Genomic DNA, 17,758 nt, shown 5'->3' on the forward strand with positions numbered 1-17,758 from the left:
TACTTCAAGTTAAAAATAAAGAAAAGAAAGTGCTATGGTCAGAGTCAGGCTGCCTTCGAGAGAATTAGACCTAGGCGCTCCTCCTGGGTGAGCACAGTCCCACAGGCACAGGCCTGACAAGCAGGTGGCAGCTTTCAGAGTAGAACAAGGTTCCCCATCTTCAGGGAAGGTGGGCAATGGCTCGCCATGGACTACAAGCTAGATGCAGCAGTGCCGCCTTCTCAACCAGGAGCCACTGGAGAGTGTGGAAACTGTTCCACTGTGCCCTGGATATGCTGTAACATTGTAAAGGCAATATAAAAATGACATTGCTAAAGCAGAGGTATCCAGAAGTAATATAAATTCTCCTAGAGGCATGCTCTGTTTTCTTAAATTATCCCTTTGTGAGACAGATAGTCAAGACTAGGAATAAAAGCTGAAGCTATGGGAATAGAAAAAGCTTCTCAAGTTACAGAAATTGACAGCAGGCTCTATCTATCACCATCCTGGAAAAGAAAATATACTTTTCCTAATATCCCTGCTGCAATGAAAACAGTAAGCAGAGAATTACAACCAAATAGCAAGCAGGGCCTGAGGATAACAAGAGCTGATTGTATATGGCAGGAGAGTCAAACTTTAGCTCTACTGAAATACATTTATGGCCAAGGCAAGTAGCATGACTCCCAAATGGACAAGTAAATACTGAAGCCTTGGTTTCTCCCAATAAACAGAGATCCTCTGGTTATAATAAAATGCTCAGCCGATGGTCACTGCTGAGGGTCACTCAGATAGTTCCTGCTTCCGTGAGAAGCTTTTGATACTGTTCTCCACGGGGAGTATAAACATCCTCCAGCATCCAACTTGGGTCTGCTAGAGGGCACACACCACCTTTGTCTCTAAGTTGCTTTTGCTGTTCTCAACTATAAATCCAGGAACTCGACATCTACCATCCAATAATGCAATAAGGAGTAAGTCCTTTTGGCTGCCATGATGAATGAAACAAATACACCTGGTAAATTGTATTTCAGAGCTTAGACCTAAAAGGGAAAGGAACTTCTGTCCCTCCCTTTGTCCCTTAATTTGACAGACAGTATTAAATACGATATCAATTGTTAAAATGCTTTTGAAAATTATAAAAACGAAGTAATATTACAGAGAATTCAGAAAAAATAACTCACAATTCTCCCTAACAAGCAGAACTTTCATTTCTGCACATTCTTATAGTCATTTTTCTTATATATGTACATTTTATATAGTAGCAATTATAGCATATAAACAAATCTGTATCCTGCTTTTGTCACCTAACATTTTAATGAAACATTTTTTGATGTTGCTAATTCTAGTTATCAAAATTATTACTATAACATCATAATATATTATTTGCCTAACTTAAGATTGTTACTTTGCTTCCAACTGAATCTTATTATAAGTAATGTAACAAGTATTGTTTTTATTTTTCTTTTAATCTCCTTATGTCCTTAGGAATTATTGGGTCAAAACATGTGAGTATTTTTATGGCTTATCACATAATGATAACTTAGTTTTCAAACATGTTATAACGACCTGTATTGTAAACGGCTTCAATTAAATAGATATAAACTAGGGCATCAATTAAATGGGCCAATCTCTAATTTGTCAGATGACCAGATAATCCAATGGAATGTTCTGGCACACTACCAACAAAATTCCATTACCTTCATTTCGCTCAGTAGATTTGGCCCGTAGTTATGCAAAACCATTTGTGTCTTCCTTGTGCACAATTTGTTACGACACTCAGATAAAACATAACATGGAAGGAGCGATCTGTTGTTGATCATACCTGCTGGCCAGTCACCTGAAATGTCTCCTCTGCATGTATACAGGTTATTTCAAGAGGTTCTGTCCCAGACACATGTCTCAACAATCGACAGGTCTACAAAAAACCATTTCTACAGTTCAACTTTCTCGTTCTTCACAATACATAGCATCATTTTATAATTAACAAAGAAAATAAAACATTAAAACCTATAAAAATAAATTTGTACATTAATAAGATTATTATAATATTGCACTGGTTACCAACGGATTCTCTAGGAGCAAAGCAGGAACAAACACGGGTTTGTTAGCATATACCCTACTGTTTCTACTTCCTATCTGATCATGGCAAGGTGGTCACAGAATATTAGAATCAAGAGGAACCCCGAAAGGACCTTGTAGTGCCCACATATTTCACGTATGAAGAAACGTGGCTCAGAGAAGGACTTATCCAAGGTCTCTCAGCTAAACTATGTCAGTTACCACAAGCTACACATTCTTTCTGCCAACAAATAACACTTCTCCCTGTCAATTAACATACCTTTTTACTGGAGATAACACTGGATTAGGCAAGACTGATATAATGAGTAAAGAGCCTGTATCAATGAAAATTTTTGAAAATAATTTTTCAATAATTTCTTGAGGCTTAAAACAGAAAATTAGGGGAAAATTTTTTTTCACTTTTTAAAGATTTGCTGCAGGATTCCTATAATTAGCAAGTTTGCCTGCAGTCATAATTCTTGATTTATAAACAAAACAACATCAGCTCTATTTTAAAAAGGAGATGTATCTACAGTCATTTTAAGAATGCTCCCTAGTAGTTTTCAGATGTAAACAAATAAAGGAGAGGAAGCTAAGCTTAGTCTAAAAGTTCCTTCTAACCATTAGTATGTGAGATTCGGTGAGCATGGGACATTAGATAATATGAACACAGCTAGATGGTTCATATCTGTGCATTAATATACATGTTGGCTGGGACAAACCTCATATATACAAGGGGATATATTCTTCACATGCACATGGGTTAAGTATACATTTCTTTACTAGCAGATGTCTGACATTCTCAATAGGTAGAAGGCTTACAATATCAATCAACAATTGGAATTATAACAAAAGGGGCAGGTTATGCATCAGTAACACATAACAAAGATTTGGGCAGAACAGGAGAGATTCCGAGAAGGAATACTGTGCTGAATGTCTTCTCTTTGTCCCTCCATATCCACTCTTTTTCCTTCTTGGGAGACTGACCTATGTGGTCTACAGCTGTTTGGCCAATGGGAAGCCCCAGCAATACAGCAGCAGGGGTTTGGAGGGTAAGAACCTTTATTCTCATGCTCTTTCCCTGCAGGCTGCCGTGGGCTGTCTCTGTGTCTAGTCCTGAAACCACAACTACTCAAGGCTCTCTGAAGGACTCTGTGCCCTTTCAGTTTCCAGAAACCACTCACTCCCCCTGTTAATTTGGTTGTAGGAGTAGTACCAGCTCTGCTGTCACTAACCCCAATTCCTGTACTCTCATGGTTTCCCCACATCCTATCCATGCAATTGTAAATGGCTCCTTTATTAAACCCTCTTAAGATTAACCTAATTTGAATGTGCCATCTCTTTCCTGCTGAGACTCAAAAGATTCAAATACCAACAGGTATTTGAATGTATATCATTGTATATCCATTGCTCTACTCCAAGATCTAATCTCTTTGAGACTGCTGAGACTCAAAAGATTCAAATACCAACAGGTATTTGAATGTATATCATTGTATATCCATTGCTCTACTCCAAGATCTAATCTCTTTGAGACTGCTGAGACTCAAAAGATTCAAATACCAACAGGTATTTGAATGTATATCATTGTATATCCATTGCTCTACTCCAAGATCTAATCTCTTTGATGGAATAAGGAAGGAGGTTACGAAGGGCATTTGTGGGTTCTAGCATCTTTTATTGTTTTGTTTTAGAGGACAAATTGTTTTAAGAACAGATAAACATGATATTTTTAAAATTCCAAAGGCAAGAGAGAAAACGCTCTTATGAGTAAACCAAAAACTGTATTTGTGTTAATATTACCTGATGATAGTACAGCTTTCATTAAACTACAGTTTCTTTAACAAGCAACCTATTGCTCACCTCAACAAGCCGCTCTTTCTGTTCAGAGAGTTTGCAGGCATATTCAGCCAAACCTTCTAAATTTCCTTCTACTCCAGTAAGTTTTAATGCTTTGAGAACCACATGATCAGCGTGGTATTTTACCAGATCTGCTGCCAGCTGAACTGCTGTACTATGAAGCTGCAGATGTGGGGAGTGAAGGGTAATGAAGAAAAGACAACAAACAATAAGGTTTTGTGACCAAAAACCTCATGAGTACTTTAAAAACTAAAGAGTAGCAACCTCATATCAGTCCCACTTGATCTGAATATATATATATATATATATATATATATATATATATATGTGTATGTATATATGTATATATAAAATATATATTCAACAAATTTTATTAAATACCTACATTATGGCAGGAACTGAACTAAAGGCTGGACATACATGACAAGTAGGACACAACCCCTTCCCTCAGGGGCTCACAGTTTATCTATATTGCTATCCACAGCTTTTCTGTCTAACTCTTGGGTCACAGGAGAAATGATGGATAAAAGGATAATGAAAACTTCAAGGTTTTATTTAACTTTAGGTGGAATGGATTTTAAGCATTGCCCACTCTCACTGAACATCTTTGCATACTATTTAACTCCAAATCTTTTCTTCTCCTTATCCTGCCTTTTTAAAAAAATGTTATGACAGGTTATTTTGGGGTTCACCAGAAAGAGATCATTTTTAATAACATTGTCCTAAGGAAAATCTGATTTTTAATTAAGCCTATTTGAATGAAGTGATTCTTTTTTTCCTGGAAGTAATCCAATGTCCATTCAAATTGCAGGACTTTGTACAAAATTAACAATAGGGTAGTCCACATTCACCAAATCAACTGAGAATAATTACAGTCAGAAACAAAGACATTAAAATGCATTTTCCTTTGGAAATTAAATGCACATAAGAATTCAAAAGATTTTGTTTAACCATCAGGGTCACAGAAAACAGCTAATGCCAGCCTTTTATTTTACAAACTATGAAACAGGTCCCTAGAGACTGAGTGACTTGTTCAAGGTCCCGCAAATCTTACGAATGGTTCTGGAGACTACTTACAAACTCCAAGGCAAGAAGGGTGAATAAACATGAAATTCCTGCTCTGTGCAAGGTACTGTAAGTAGCTTTACAGACATTATCTCCCTTAATCCTTATAAAAATTCTTCTAGGTTGATGTTATTATACCCATTTCAGAGGTAAGGAAAATGAAGCTTATGGAAAGCCACTCAGGCTATCACCAAAAGATTTTACGTTCAACTGATAGTCACAGTCTTAACAATAGTTTAGTTAAAATTGAATAGGCTGGAAAAAATGAGTAGGCTTTTTTTAAACCATAGAAGACCATATCCTTCTAATGTTTAATAGGATGTTAAAATGAAGGTTTCAACAGAGGTCAATGAAACATCACCAGATAATTTATATATGAAACTCCCCCAAACCAATTCATTCTCTTGAGCCCTTGACTCTCTTAAAAAATATAAAAGAACAAAGAAATTAGAGATAAGAGAGAAGAAAGGCTTTTGTGAGGAGGGTCTTTCTGGTGCTTGCTGTGAGTCCCCTCCCAGGCACACCCCAAAATGGAGGGAGCAAAGTGGCACAGAAGTTACAAAGTAAGGGGCTGGTCAGGGGAGGCACCAGGAAAGCCTCTGAAGAGCACTCAAGTATTCACGACAGAGAAAGTCAGCTTTAAACATCTTCGAGCCCAGTGCATCTCATAAGGGCACCGGTCACTAAGAACTCCCCACTTCCTCTCTTCTTTCCCTGTGCAAAGATCCGGAACAGAAGCTAGATAATAGGAGATGAAGGGCCTGAAAGAGAGACAAGAGACCACACTTCCCCCAAAAGCCCTAGGCGGGCTAGAGGAGTGGGGAACAGGAGCAAAGCCCTACAACTGAATGAATCAAAATACTGATTAATAGGGCTTCCCTGGTGGCGCAGTGGTTGAGAGTCTGCCTGCCGATGCAGGGGACACGGGTTCGTGCTCCGGTCTGGGAAGATCCCACATGCCGCGGAGCGGCTGGGCCCGTGAGCTATGGCCGCTGAGCCTGTGCGTCCGGAGCCTGTGCATCCGGAGCCTGTGCTCCGCAACGGGAGAGGCCACAACAGTGAGAGGCCCACGTACCGCAAAAAAAAAAATTCTGATTAATATATTGGAATGAACATTCTCATTTTTGAACTGAGTTTGTGTTTTATGACCTAAAGCAGGGATTGGTGAACATTTTCTGTAGAGGGCCAGAGAGTAAATATTTTGGGATTTTCAGGCCACATAGTCGCAACTACCCAACTCAAATGGGTAGAACTGTGTCCCCCAAAAAACTTTATTTATAAAAACAGCCTGGCTGTAGTTCACAAAGCCCTGACTTAAAGTGACTTTCAATTACCTAAGAGTGACCAAATAAGCCATTAGATGATAAAGTTTTCATCCAGGGAACAGGGAAATCTTCACAGCCAAAAGAAAATTTTAAAATATCAACTTTATTAAGGTATAATTTATATACAACAAAATGTACCAAGGGTACAGTTCGATGAGTTTTGACAAACATTTACACCCAAGTAACTACCACCATAATCAATATTTACGACACTTCCATTAGCACAAAAAGTTCTCCCATGGCCCTTTGTAGTAAGTATCCCCCCTTTTGACCCCAGCAGTCACTGACCTGGTTTCTGTCACTATAAATCAGTTTGGCCTTTTTAAGAATTTTTTCTAAATAGAATTACACACACACACTTTTGTGTCTGACTTCTTTCACTCAGTACAATTCATCCATGTTATTGCCTATATCGATAGTGTTCCTTTTTATTGCTGAATAGCATTTGATATAGTTATACCAAAATTCATTTATTGATTCCCCTGTTGATGGATATTTATTTATTTGACCATACCGCACCACTTGCAGGATCTCAGTTCCCCAACCAGGGATTGAACCCACGCTCTTGGCAGTGAAAGCGTGAAGTCCTAACCACTGGACCACCAGGGAATTCCCTGGAAATTTAGATTGTTTCCAGTTTCGGGCTGTTATAAACATTTGTGTACAAGCTTTGAGAATGATGGCACTAATAAAACAGTGGCTTCAAAATAACTAGGTCAAAGGAAAACTTTACAAACATTTTCTGGGCACAGGAACATACTAATGCTAAGGCATTTTATATGTACCATACAACATGAAAACCTGCAAAGAATTAAAAGAGGCTAGATTTCAAACTATACTTACTTCTTTCTTAAGTTCATTGAGGCTGTGACTGATTTTCAATATAGCGAGTTCCAGTTCTTCATCGATGCTCTTTGTTTTCTTTCTTTGCTAAAAAGTTTTAAAAGTACATGTGAAGAGTTATCTTTTTCATCTTGTAATTCCAATTTTACTCAAACTACAAACATAATAAATTTTTAATATCATCTGTGAACTATAAGAAAAGTAGGGCTTCCCTGGTGGCGCAGTGGTTGAGAATCTGCCTGCTAATGCAGGGGACACGGGTTTGAGCCCTGGTCTGGGAGGATCCCACAGGCCGCGGAGCAACTAGGCCTGTGAGCCACAACTACTGAGTCTGCGCGTCTGGAGCCTGTGCTCCGCAACAAGAGAGGCCGCGATAGTGAGAGGCCTGCACACCGTGATGAAGAGTGGCCCCCGCTTGCCACAGATAAAGAAAGCCCTCGCACAGAAACAAAGACCCAACACAGCAAAAATAAATTAATTAATAAACTCAATTTGTTTAGTTAAAAAAAAAAAAGTAGATTTTTAAAATCCATCTGTTTATGATTAGAGTGGAAAAGAGAATTTTTATTTAGTTACATTTTTCTACTCTAAACAGGTGAATTTTTTTTTTTTTTTTTTTTTTTTTTTTTTTTGGGATCTCAACCACTGCGCCACCAGGGAAGCCCAGGTGAATTTTTTAAATCTAATTTTCTTTAATAAATTTATCATGTCTAAAACTAATCTGTTTTACCTTCTGCCTGGAATTCTCATCTCTTCATTCTTAACCTAGATAAAAATTAAAACCCTATTCATCTTCAAGTCCTTACATAAATGTTTCTTTCTCAGAAAGGCCTTCTTAGATCACACGATTTAAATTAGACCCTCTTCTTACCCTCTCTAACCTTTTCTCTAAGTAATCATCCTAGTTTGCAATTACATACGTACTTTTGATTTTTGTTGTTGTTGTTATTTAAAGCCTATTTTCCTCACTAGGCCTTGGTAAGCTCTGTGAAGGCTGGGATCACATTTATTCTGCTCACCACTGAATGCACAATAACTGGCACAGCAAATGGAAGGTAGCAGGTATTCAATTCTTTGAATGAATAAATCAGTTAAATGTCAATCTCTTCATGAAGCTTCTTGATTCCTCTAGATAAATACAAATTCAACCTCCTTTAAACCCTCTCAACACATGATCTGTACTTTCTCTTAGGACAGTTACAAAGTTTTTTGTACTCGTTTCACACCTTCCCACGTTTTTCTACATTGCAAAATTCTTGCAGGCAAAGATTTCATCTTATTCATCTTTAGATTTTCGGTGCCCGGCATATAAAAGGTACTCAGTGACAACTGCTGAAAAAGTGAATGAATGAACAATACATCTGACATGCAGAATCAGAGATCCAAGTGCTTGTGAAACATGTGAAAGGTGCTAACTGCAAATTTAAGTATTGATAGAACTGGATACGCAACACAGACAGCGCTTCCTCATAGAAACTCTTTATATTGCATGTTGGGCTTAAAATTTAATTCTGAAGCAATCTACACTTCAGATTAGATATCACAAAGACAATTCAAACTAAACACAAAATACTGCTTTTATCCTTGACACCATTCTACCGTAGTTAAGTTTCCCTGTTAATATGAGCATTTGCAATATTGTGATGCCAAGAAAATATGAGGGAAATCTGTGATTTATACTACATTCATAAATCAATCTCTTCATAAGGAAGGAGACTGCTGGACCCTCTCAGGCACATTCACCCTTCTTCATCTTTACTGCCTAAGCTTTTGTCCATGATTTCCAGATTTGTTCTATCCATGCTGTATGTTGTAAACCATGTTAAATACTTTCTTGACATATCCTAGGCCTAAGAAATAAATGGTGCCAGAGACATGTTTCAGGGCTCTACCTTTCAAATCTGTAATCCACGCTCTAGAAGAGATTGGGTGCACACCTCCTGCGTTGTACCACTTCTGTCAGTCCTTGCCACTCTTGCCCAAATAACTCCCACGTTAGAAGCGCACCAGCAGCCTGTTTGAGGCTCTTAAAGTGGCTGCCCGCCAGTCTGAGACCAGGAATCTGTGCGAAAGTGAAAAATCTTTCACCTGCCAGCTGGATCTACCCTGGTCTTCATTGCATCTAAACCTCAATAAGTTTTCTAAATCCTTGTGTCTATAAATCAGCTGTCCTCAGAGTTAAGAACTGTTCACATCTGAACGGCTCCAGCAGTAAGACTCAGGTTCCGAGAACCTCTAGGCTTGGTTGAACCTCTGCTCTTCACTCTGAAGAAGCATTTTGGGGAGGAATTTCCCAGAGGTGAGTCTGGTGGAAGAGTGGGGACGACAGGGTGAACTAGTGATGGTGATGGTGGCACAGAATCCAGACTGGCCAGGATGAGAAACAACAGTCCTAGAATACCGTGGGTGCTTACGGGAAGGACGCTTTGGCCAAGTAGGGGGCAGAAAAGGAATGAGACACCCTTGGCCCACTCTGGACCACATTCACACTCCTGGTGGTGTCGGCGCCTACCACAACTCTCAGGGCTCCAGGGAAAAGCTATTACAGAAGATTTACTTTGATGAAATAAAGCTCTTACGGCTTCAATCCACACAGAAATTAACTGCTGCAGTTCCATCCTGGCCTGAGCTGACAGTTCCAAGATGCGTTCCCGGTGCTCGTGGCTGGTATAGGCACTATCAGTAAAGTCCTCTGTGCGCTCCAAGAGGGCGTCCAGCATCGCAGAGAGCGTCTCTTTTGACTGAAAATAAAGATTCTCCCGAAGAGTTTCAATATTCATCTGAGAACAAAAAGGATATACATCCACATGAGTCAACATTCCCACCTAACCAGATGGGCTGTACTTTCTCCCAGGGCCCAGGAAGACGCTAGCAATTTCTTTCCCTGTCTGAAAGCTCAGGAGAAATACAGCATCCAGGGATGACTTTATTGTCCACTATCCCAGGAGGACACATTGCTCGAGAGCCACCAGTGGCCGTGCGGAGCTTTATTCCTATAGTCGTTAACAAAGCATTTCTATAAGATCAATGAATACTAAGGCAGAAGGAGCGTTATCATGTAGCAACTGGTAGGAAAAATGAACCAGCTTCCAGGTAAAGGATTTGTATCTGACGAAATGCCAAGGCAAAGTCCTGGAAGATGTTACAGCCAAAAATGAATGTGTTGAGCCAGGGGGAATGGTGTGGAAGGTATGGGGTATGGAAGGGACTAGGAAAGGCATCAATTTTTCCTTCATTAATTCAGCAAAAGTAGTCTCCCTACATTTTGTCTTATGTCCCCAACAGTACCTCCCTGTCCAAAACATTCTCTACCAGGGGACCTCAATCATCTTTCTAAAACGTACCTCTTCAGATATTGCCACCTCCCTCTAATTGGCTCAACACCTATGAAACCAAGCCCAAACTTGTACCGCATAACACAGAACCTTCCAGGGTCTTGTCTTTACATATCTTTCTAACAGTCTATCTCATCACTCTGAGTTCCTAAACCTTCTTTCACTTCAGCCATCCTGAGCTTAGAGTTCCCTGAATGTGTGACGAACACATGTTCACTAGTACAATTTTCTCTCTCTCTCTCAGCTTTCTGAGACATGCTATGTCACTTCAACCTTATTTAACCTCTAGCCCTTGAAATATGTCACAGAAACAACCTGGGCTGAGAGGCAGTAGGTGGTGATGATCATGATTGTGGGCACAATTCTTGCTCTGATAAGGATAACTTACATTTGTTTCACACTTTAAAGTCCTTTCACAACTATCATTCCAAATTAATCCTTACATATGACCCATTTTAACATGATCCCTGAAAATACCAAGATTTGGGAAGGTCGAGAGGCCACAGGGAAGTAATAGCTTCCCCTTCTCCTCCTGGCCCAAGTTATCTCCAGTAATCACTCTGTTCTATGGAGACAGGATTTTTCTTTTTTTTTTTTTAAGCTAGGAAAGAACATGGATAAAAGTGAGGTATGGAATTGACAATGAGAACCTAAGAATTAGAGGATTTAAACAGAATTACAACATAAAAATCAGTCCACATACCATTTATGTTAAACTTTTTTATTTTCCTTTAAAGAGAACATATATATGTTTTTAAACAACAACTTAGTAGAGTTTTTTTTTGAAAGCCACTTATTTGCATGTTTTCATAAGATCTGTTCATATATTCGAAGTAATGACTAAAGTATCCAGTTTCCCTCTACAGATGCAAAGAAGATAACCACTGACAGTGAGACTGAGTCTATTCATGATCGCTTTGCTCTGCAGAACGCCTGCTGGCGAAGAGATCAGCAGCTGGAGCTGCCAGCAGCGGCCACAGGCACCACACTGCCCTTAGTTAGCCTGGAACCAGAAATGCAGCGTCAAGAGGCCAAAGACCTGGCTCTACCCCTACTTGTTTCCTTATTATCCTTTGACCTTTGATATCTATCCCTTCAGCCTTAACAAAAAGAGAGAATTAGAAAAATTATCTCTAAGATTCCTTTCAGTAATAAAAACTCTGAAAGAATGACTGGTCCCTGTAGCTTCCTCCCCCTCAGGAGGAGATGTGGGGTAGGACAGACAGCATATAAACAGACTCAGAGGTGTAAACTGAAAGGTCATGGACTTTGGGATCAGAAAGTCCTGGTTCTAAACAAGGGTTCTACCACATATTAGCTTTCCTCCTCAAAAACATGGTATAGTAATATGCATCTAAAAGGGAAGTTAGAGATTAAATGAGAAAATACTTATTGAGAGAGCATGATGCCTAAAAATAAACGTTCTTTCCATTACTTTCTTCCACCTCATGTTCCTACTTAGATGGAAAGAATACCATCCCTGTCACAGCCCTGACTACTAGAGAGGGAGGTAACCCTTAGCATATTAAAGAACTTCTCAGGGTCCTAGTTCTCCCACCTATTAAATGAGGGAGTTGTGTTAGACAATTCCCTGGGTCTTCCCGACTAGACACCACTCTTATTAAAGAGCACTGTCACCATCTCTGAGTTGTGATGAGTTCTGCCCTGAAACGGTGGGTATTCTGGAGTCAGGCTGCCAACTTTCAAATCCTAACTCTGGTACTTTCTAGCTAGCAAGTTACTTAATCTCTGTTTCTCAGTATCCTCAACAGTATAATGGGAATAATAATAGTTCTTGTGAGATTGAGATACACACACACACACACACACACACACATTTAAAGCACAGGGCTGGCACAGAATAAGTGCCTGATAAATGTTAGCATGTATTATTGTTCATTTAAAAATTTTAAGTATCATTAATGCTATCGCTATTATTACAGTCTCAAAGTATCTATTCTATAGCACAAGGAAGAGCAGGGATTCCAGCAGATTCCAGATCTGCTGTCTGTAATCATCCATGATGGTATGGCATTGCTCTAGAGCTGGGAAGGGAACACTTCTAAACAGAGGACAAGAGGCTACAGCTAAACCATACAGCTAAACAGGGCCAGAGCAGCTACTATAACCCTAGACCAGTTTTCTCTGTACAAACTACCCTAAGCTTTATGTTACTGAATATTAAGTTTGTACACTGTGACACTGTTTTAAAGACAAATATCTGCCTTTGTGAAGCATCTATTCTAAAATATTAAACAAAACTATGGATACTACATATAATGATGCTTCTTTGAAATGGCAAGAAAAAAACAAAATATATTCTCTCTATTCTTACCTTGAATTCCTTAATTCCAGTAAAAATACTGATAGATGAAATGTCAGTCTCTCCATTTGCTTTGCATTCGGTCACAATTTCAATTACCTTATCCAATGCCACTTTCATTCTGTCAAATACTCCTTCTTTGTTTTTATGGGCTGATTCACAGTTGGGATGCCTGAGACATGTCTTTGAAACAATTGAAAATTTTTATGTTAAGATTTGGCCCATATCATAATACACAAAATCTTACAGAGAATATGCCATGCTAATAAAAATGGTTCTTTACCAAAATCTCCCGTGTCCCTGGCTCACCCAGCTGCTTCTCCTCACTAAAAGTGGAAGTAGGATGAGTAAAAAGCGACAGCAAGGTTAAGTGAAAAAGGCAGAGTGCAAAACTATATCTTTATACTTTAGTATGTTTACTTAAAATTTTTGAAAAAAAAACAACCCTATATCTTCATCATGATTAAAACTTTTAAAATGTTGCCTAATATGTGCAAGAGCTAAAAAAAGAATGAGGAAAAATGAACAGATGTCTTATGACTGTGGATGCATCTTTGACTTTTAAAAAATGATGTAAAGGAAAAACTACTCCAGGGCCTAGCTATGAACAGAGCCTTCCAAGCAGACTCCAGTGAATCCTGTTTCTGTGGCTTCACTGATCCTAGCATCGAGGCAATATTCCGAGCAGAAAAGGCAATCCTAAACAAACTGCTAATGAGATGTTTACTGGTTCTTTCTTGAATTGTACCAATTTGCTGGCCGACTGCTGTTTGAAATTACGAACTCTTGATTGACAATTTTGTTAAAAGTAGAATAAGGACTTAGAGGTATGAATTTACAGAATAAACAAGCTAAGGGCTGACTTAATACTCCAGTTACTTAACAGATTCTAACTTGCCTAGCTTTTTCTAAAGCACATGCACTGGCTCCCCAATGAGACTAGCAAAACCCCACAGGCAGTGACCGTGTGTGACAGGCCTCCATTCACAGCACTTAATAAGCCATTTTCTGCTTAGTTGTTCAAAGCTGACTCATAGATTACCTGATGTTTGGAACTGGGGATGGAAGTTAACATTCTTGTTAAAGAATAACTGAAATTTAACTATTATAGCCCATATTCCAATTTATCACTTTCATCTTTTTAAAGTGTAAAATACATAAATTAGATGCATTTCATCAGGTTTTCTAATTAATTTACAACACAGTAAAACAAAAATGTTCTTACCTTTGAAGCTGTGAGAAGCATCATTGTACACTTTTCAAGAACTGCCCTAGCTGCTGCCATTTTTGCCTTTTTCTTTTCATCTTTCAAATCCTAAACATGGAATAAAACCACTGAGCAGTCTAGGATCATGTAAACAACTCAATTTTTTGAGAAATAATTTACTCCATAATAGCAATACTCAACAATTAAGTAACATTGTTTTAAAAGAGTGACAAAGTAGAAAAAAACCCAGAATAAATGTTTTATAAAATGTCACCACTTCAGGTTTCTCTGGTGGCACAGTGGTTGGGAGTCCACCTGCTGATGCAGGGGACGCGGGTTTGTGCCCCGGTCCGGGAGGATCCCACATGCCGCGGGGCAGCTGGGCCTGTGGGCCACGGCTCTGAGCCTGCGCGTCCGGAGCCTGTGCTCCGTGGCGGGAGAGGCCACAACAGTGAGAGGCCCGCGTACAGCAGCAAAAAAAAAAAAACCGTCACCACTTCAATGTAAATATATCAACACAACAGAGTAGAAAGAAACAGCTGCCCTTACTAAGGGCAGCACAGCCAGGAACTGAGACCTAGGGAGAGGCTGCCATGTGGCTCACGTTCCGGTGGCCTGCACACCTGACATTCTGCCCATGTAAACACACCTCACTCCCAACCAGAAACAACCATCCTATGCTTTACTTAATTAAAAGCGACTTATTTACTGAGCATTTGTGGACTATTATTTCCTTCAAAATAGACACTTAGAAGCCAACTCTTTCAGGGATCATGTCTGATTAATCCCATCTAAGTGCATATTCATCTCAAGTTTTTTTTTTTTGTTGTTGTTGTTTTAACCCTAAACTTAGCCAATATGCTGCTCTAAAATGTTCTTAAGATGTTTCTTGGGCATATAATTTTCCCCAACTAGAATATAAACTCTGAAGTAGGCACTGTATTTGGGTTTGTTTTTTTTTTTTCATTTGGTTTCTCTTCATATAGCCCTTGATATGAATGTGTGCTATCACAGAAGATCTCCAAATATTGCTGATTAAATCTACAACCAAATACTCTCATAATAGTTTGGTAACCATCTAAATCAGGGGTCAGCAAAAATTTTCAATAGAAGGCCAGATAATAAATTTTTGAGGCTTTCTGGTTCATTTGGTCTCTGAAACAACTACTTAATTTTGCCAGTGTATCATGAAAGCTACCCTAGACAATACATAAACAAATTAATATGGGTGTGTTCCAATAACTTTACTTATGGATGATGAAATTTGGATTACATAAAATTTTCACCTGTCATATTAGTCAATTTTTTTTCTCACTTGTCAGTTGGATGAAAAGGCTTTTCTTACAAATAACAAGGACCTAAAGTTTGAAAGTGATTTCCTTTTATTTGTTTTAATAAATGGGAGTGGATTCAAAGTTACCCCTGTAATAATATCACTCTCATTTACTTGCATCCCAATACAGCTTTCTTTAATAGGAAAGAAAGAAGCAAAGTTACATCTAGTAAATGAGAAACTGCAAAAAACTCCAAAGCTAATTCAGGTCACAAGGTAACATTCCAAAGGACTGTATCCTACATGTGATTATCATCCATTAGGAGCATCTTTCAAAAATAAAGGTTGAGGTCACTTCTAAAATTTCCATCCATTCCTTGTCTTTAACATACTGGACAGGACTTCTAGCAAAAAAACCTGTGGGTCTAGTTGACAATGCATCAAGTGTGCATACATAACACTTGTAAGCCATACATTACACCATATATTGTATGGTGATAGCAAGTGATCCAAAAAGGTGGCATCTCAATCTGTTAGAGGGCTGGTCCACAGGACGACACATAGGCCTCATTAAACCCAGATGTCCAAGAAGCACTAAGTGAAGCATATAATCCAGCCTGCCACTTTCCAGGCCAATACCCACCTTCCAACTCCAGCTACAACCAGGAAAGTTCATGCCCCAAACCATGGCCTATGGGACTATACCAAAGCATCTCAAGAAGTGATCAATTATATATTTAACTTGACAGGATAAATTCATGCACAAGTACCCCAACAACAAGAAAAAGTCAATCCTGGATTTGACATGGTTTTCCACCTCCCTAAACTTCAGAACTTACAGTCTGAATTGGGGAACAGACCTACAAAGACCTAATATGGTGCGGTTTGAAAACTACAGGCTTTAGAATTAGACATAATTGAGTTCAACCTGCTAGAAAAGTGACCTTGGGAAACTTTATTATCTTCTCAAGTTCAGTTTCCTCACATGTGAAACGGTAATAACAATACCTACCTTACACGAATGTTCTGAGAATTAAATGAAATCATGAATATTAAGTAGCTAACATATAGCCAATGCAAATCACCCAATGCTTGGGTTATTACTATTAATCTAATATAGAACAATTATAGAAAGATAAAATAACAGAATAATATATAACAAATTACAAAAAGAATAATAAGAGATATATAACAAAATACTATCAGGATATGTATGATGACTCATTTATTTGCCTGAGCCCTTGTAGAAGAGTCAAATGGAAAGTTCTGTGAAAGAGGAAGTACTTGAATTGGGGCTTGAAGGCAAGTATGACCTTTCCCAGTGTGTGAGGTGGGAAAATATTTAACTGTTATCTGTGAGCAAAAAAAGGCATACAGATCTATTTACTTTATCCTGGCTTATTTATGAAAGGCTTTCAAGAGCAAGGTTATAGATTTAATAAGCAAAAAAACCAACCCAAATGATCACAAAGATCACACCTCTATTCAAATTGAAAAGTATAAATGTATCTCAAGATTTTTAAATATGGTAAACACATACATTTTGTCTATCTCCAGTAAGATGTGCAAACTCCACCATTTCATTTCCAAATTGACTGAATATTTGGACAAACTCTTGAAAGTTGTTCACTTTCTCCAGTCTTTCCATAGTTGCAAGAACCTGCAAAACAGACATTATTTTATTATCAGGTTTAGATGTGAAAGAGACTGAGACATCAAACTTGAGCCAAGAGAGGAACAAAAGAGCAGTTCTAAATTCTAGGGGGAAGTTGAGAAAGAGTCCGAGGAAAAGACAGAGAAGAAAGGACTCAGAGAAGTAGATGCAGATTCAAAGGTTAGAATCATCTAGGGAATGATTTCTTTTTAGGATGGGAAGACTTGGGCTTACTTGAAAATTAAAGGAAAAAGTAAAGGAAATGACTAAATATGCAAGAGATCATTTATGCAGCAAGGTCTGGAGAAGGCGGGAATGGGCAGGACTAAGGTAATCAAATCTTCATAGATGTAGGAGGCGGACGAGGATAAAAGATGATACACAGAAGCTTTAAGGTTCAGTGAACCAGAATTGGGGGAACCCCATCCTCCTCAGAAAAGTGGAAGGAAGGTCACCCGCCTAGTGAGGAGTGGAAAGGGTGATTAGGGACTTCAAGAGTAGGAAAAGTTTGCATCAGTCAGAAACTGCCTGTGGTGAATCAGTTAATTGCCAAGAAGCTTTGGGCAGCCAGGAGTAGATAGAGAGCATGTTTGTAACACAGCTAACAGAGAACGTTATGTATTTTCTTGATATTTAGAAGTAAAGTAAATAGATGTGAAACATATTTTCAAATACTTTTCTCTAAAATAACAGTACTGGATTAGTTTTAGTCAGACCAAGATAGGTAAGGAAAACACAGATAGCCTGTGTTTACTTATTTTTAATGAGGATATGATGGATATTTGGCATGTTAATCTGCCCCAGCAGCTCAGGAAGCCTAGGCAACTAACGTAGATAAGGCA

The 17,758-nt window shown here is 38.7% G+C and overlaps 1 protein-coding gene across 2 annotated transcripts in view; it reads right to left on the reverse strand.

Annotated features, from left to right (window-relative positions):
- The window catches only part of CTNNAL1 (catenin alpha like 1), a 59,549-nt gene that overhangs the window by 18,654 nt on the left and 23,137 nt on the right, over nucleotides 1–17,758 (reverse strand). For both annotated transcript variants that reach the window (XM_024753663.1, XM_024753664.1), the window contains exons 4-10: nucleotides 16,803–16,922; nucleotides 14,008–14,097; nucleotides 12,795–12,965; nucleotides 9,704–9,904; nucleotides 7,125–7,211; nucleotides 3,895–4,053; nucleotides 1,799–1,891 (exon numbers count right to left, since the gene is read on the reverse strand). In XM_024753663.1, the coding sequence (XP_024609431.1) occupies nucleotides 1,799–1,891; nucleotides 3,895–4,053; nucleotides 7,125–7,211; nucleotides 9,704–9,904; nucleotides 12,795–12,965; nucleotides 14,008–14,097; nucleotides 16,803–16,922 (921 nt within the window). The remainder of the gene's footprint in view (nucleotides 1–1,798; nucleotides 1,892–3,894; nucleotides 4,054–7,124; nucleotides 7,212–9,703; nucleotides 9,905–12,794; nucleotides 12,966–14,007; nucleotides 14,098–16,802; nucleotides 16,923–17,758) is intronic.

Source organism: Neophocaena asiaeorientalis, unplaced genomic scaffold (assembly GCF_003031525.2).
Source record: "Neophocaena asiaeorientalis asiaeorientalis breed wild unplaced genomic scaffold, Neophocaena_asiaeorientalis_V1.1 scaffold342, whole genome shotgun sequence".
Taxonomy (NCBI): Eukaryota; Metazoa; Chordata; class Mammalia; order Artiodactyla; family Phocoenidae; genus Neophocaena; species Neophocaena asiaeorientalis.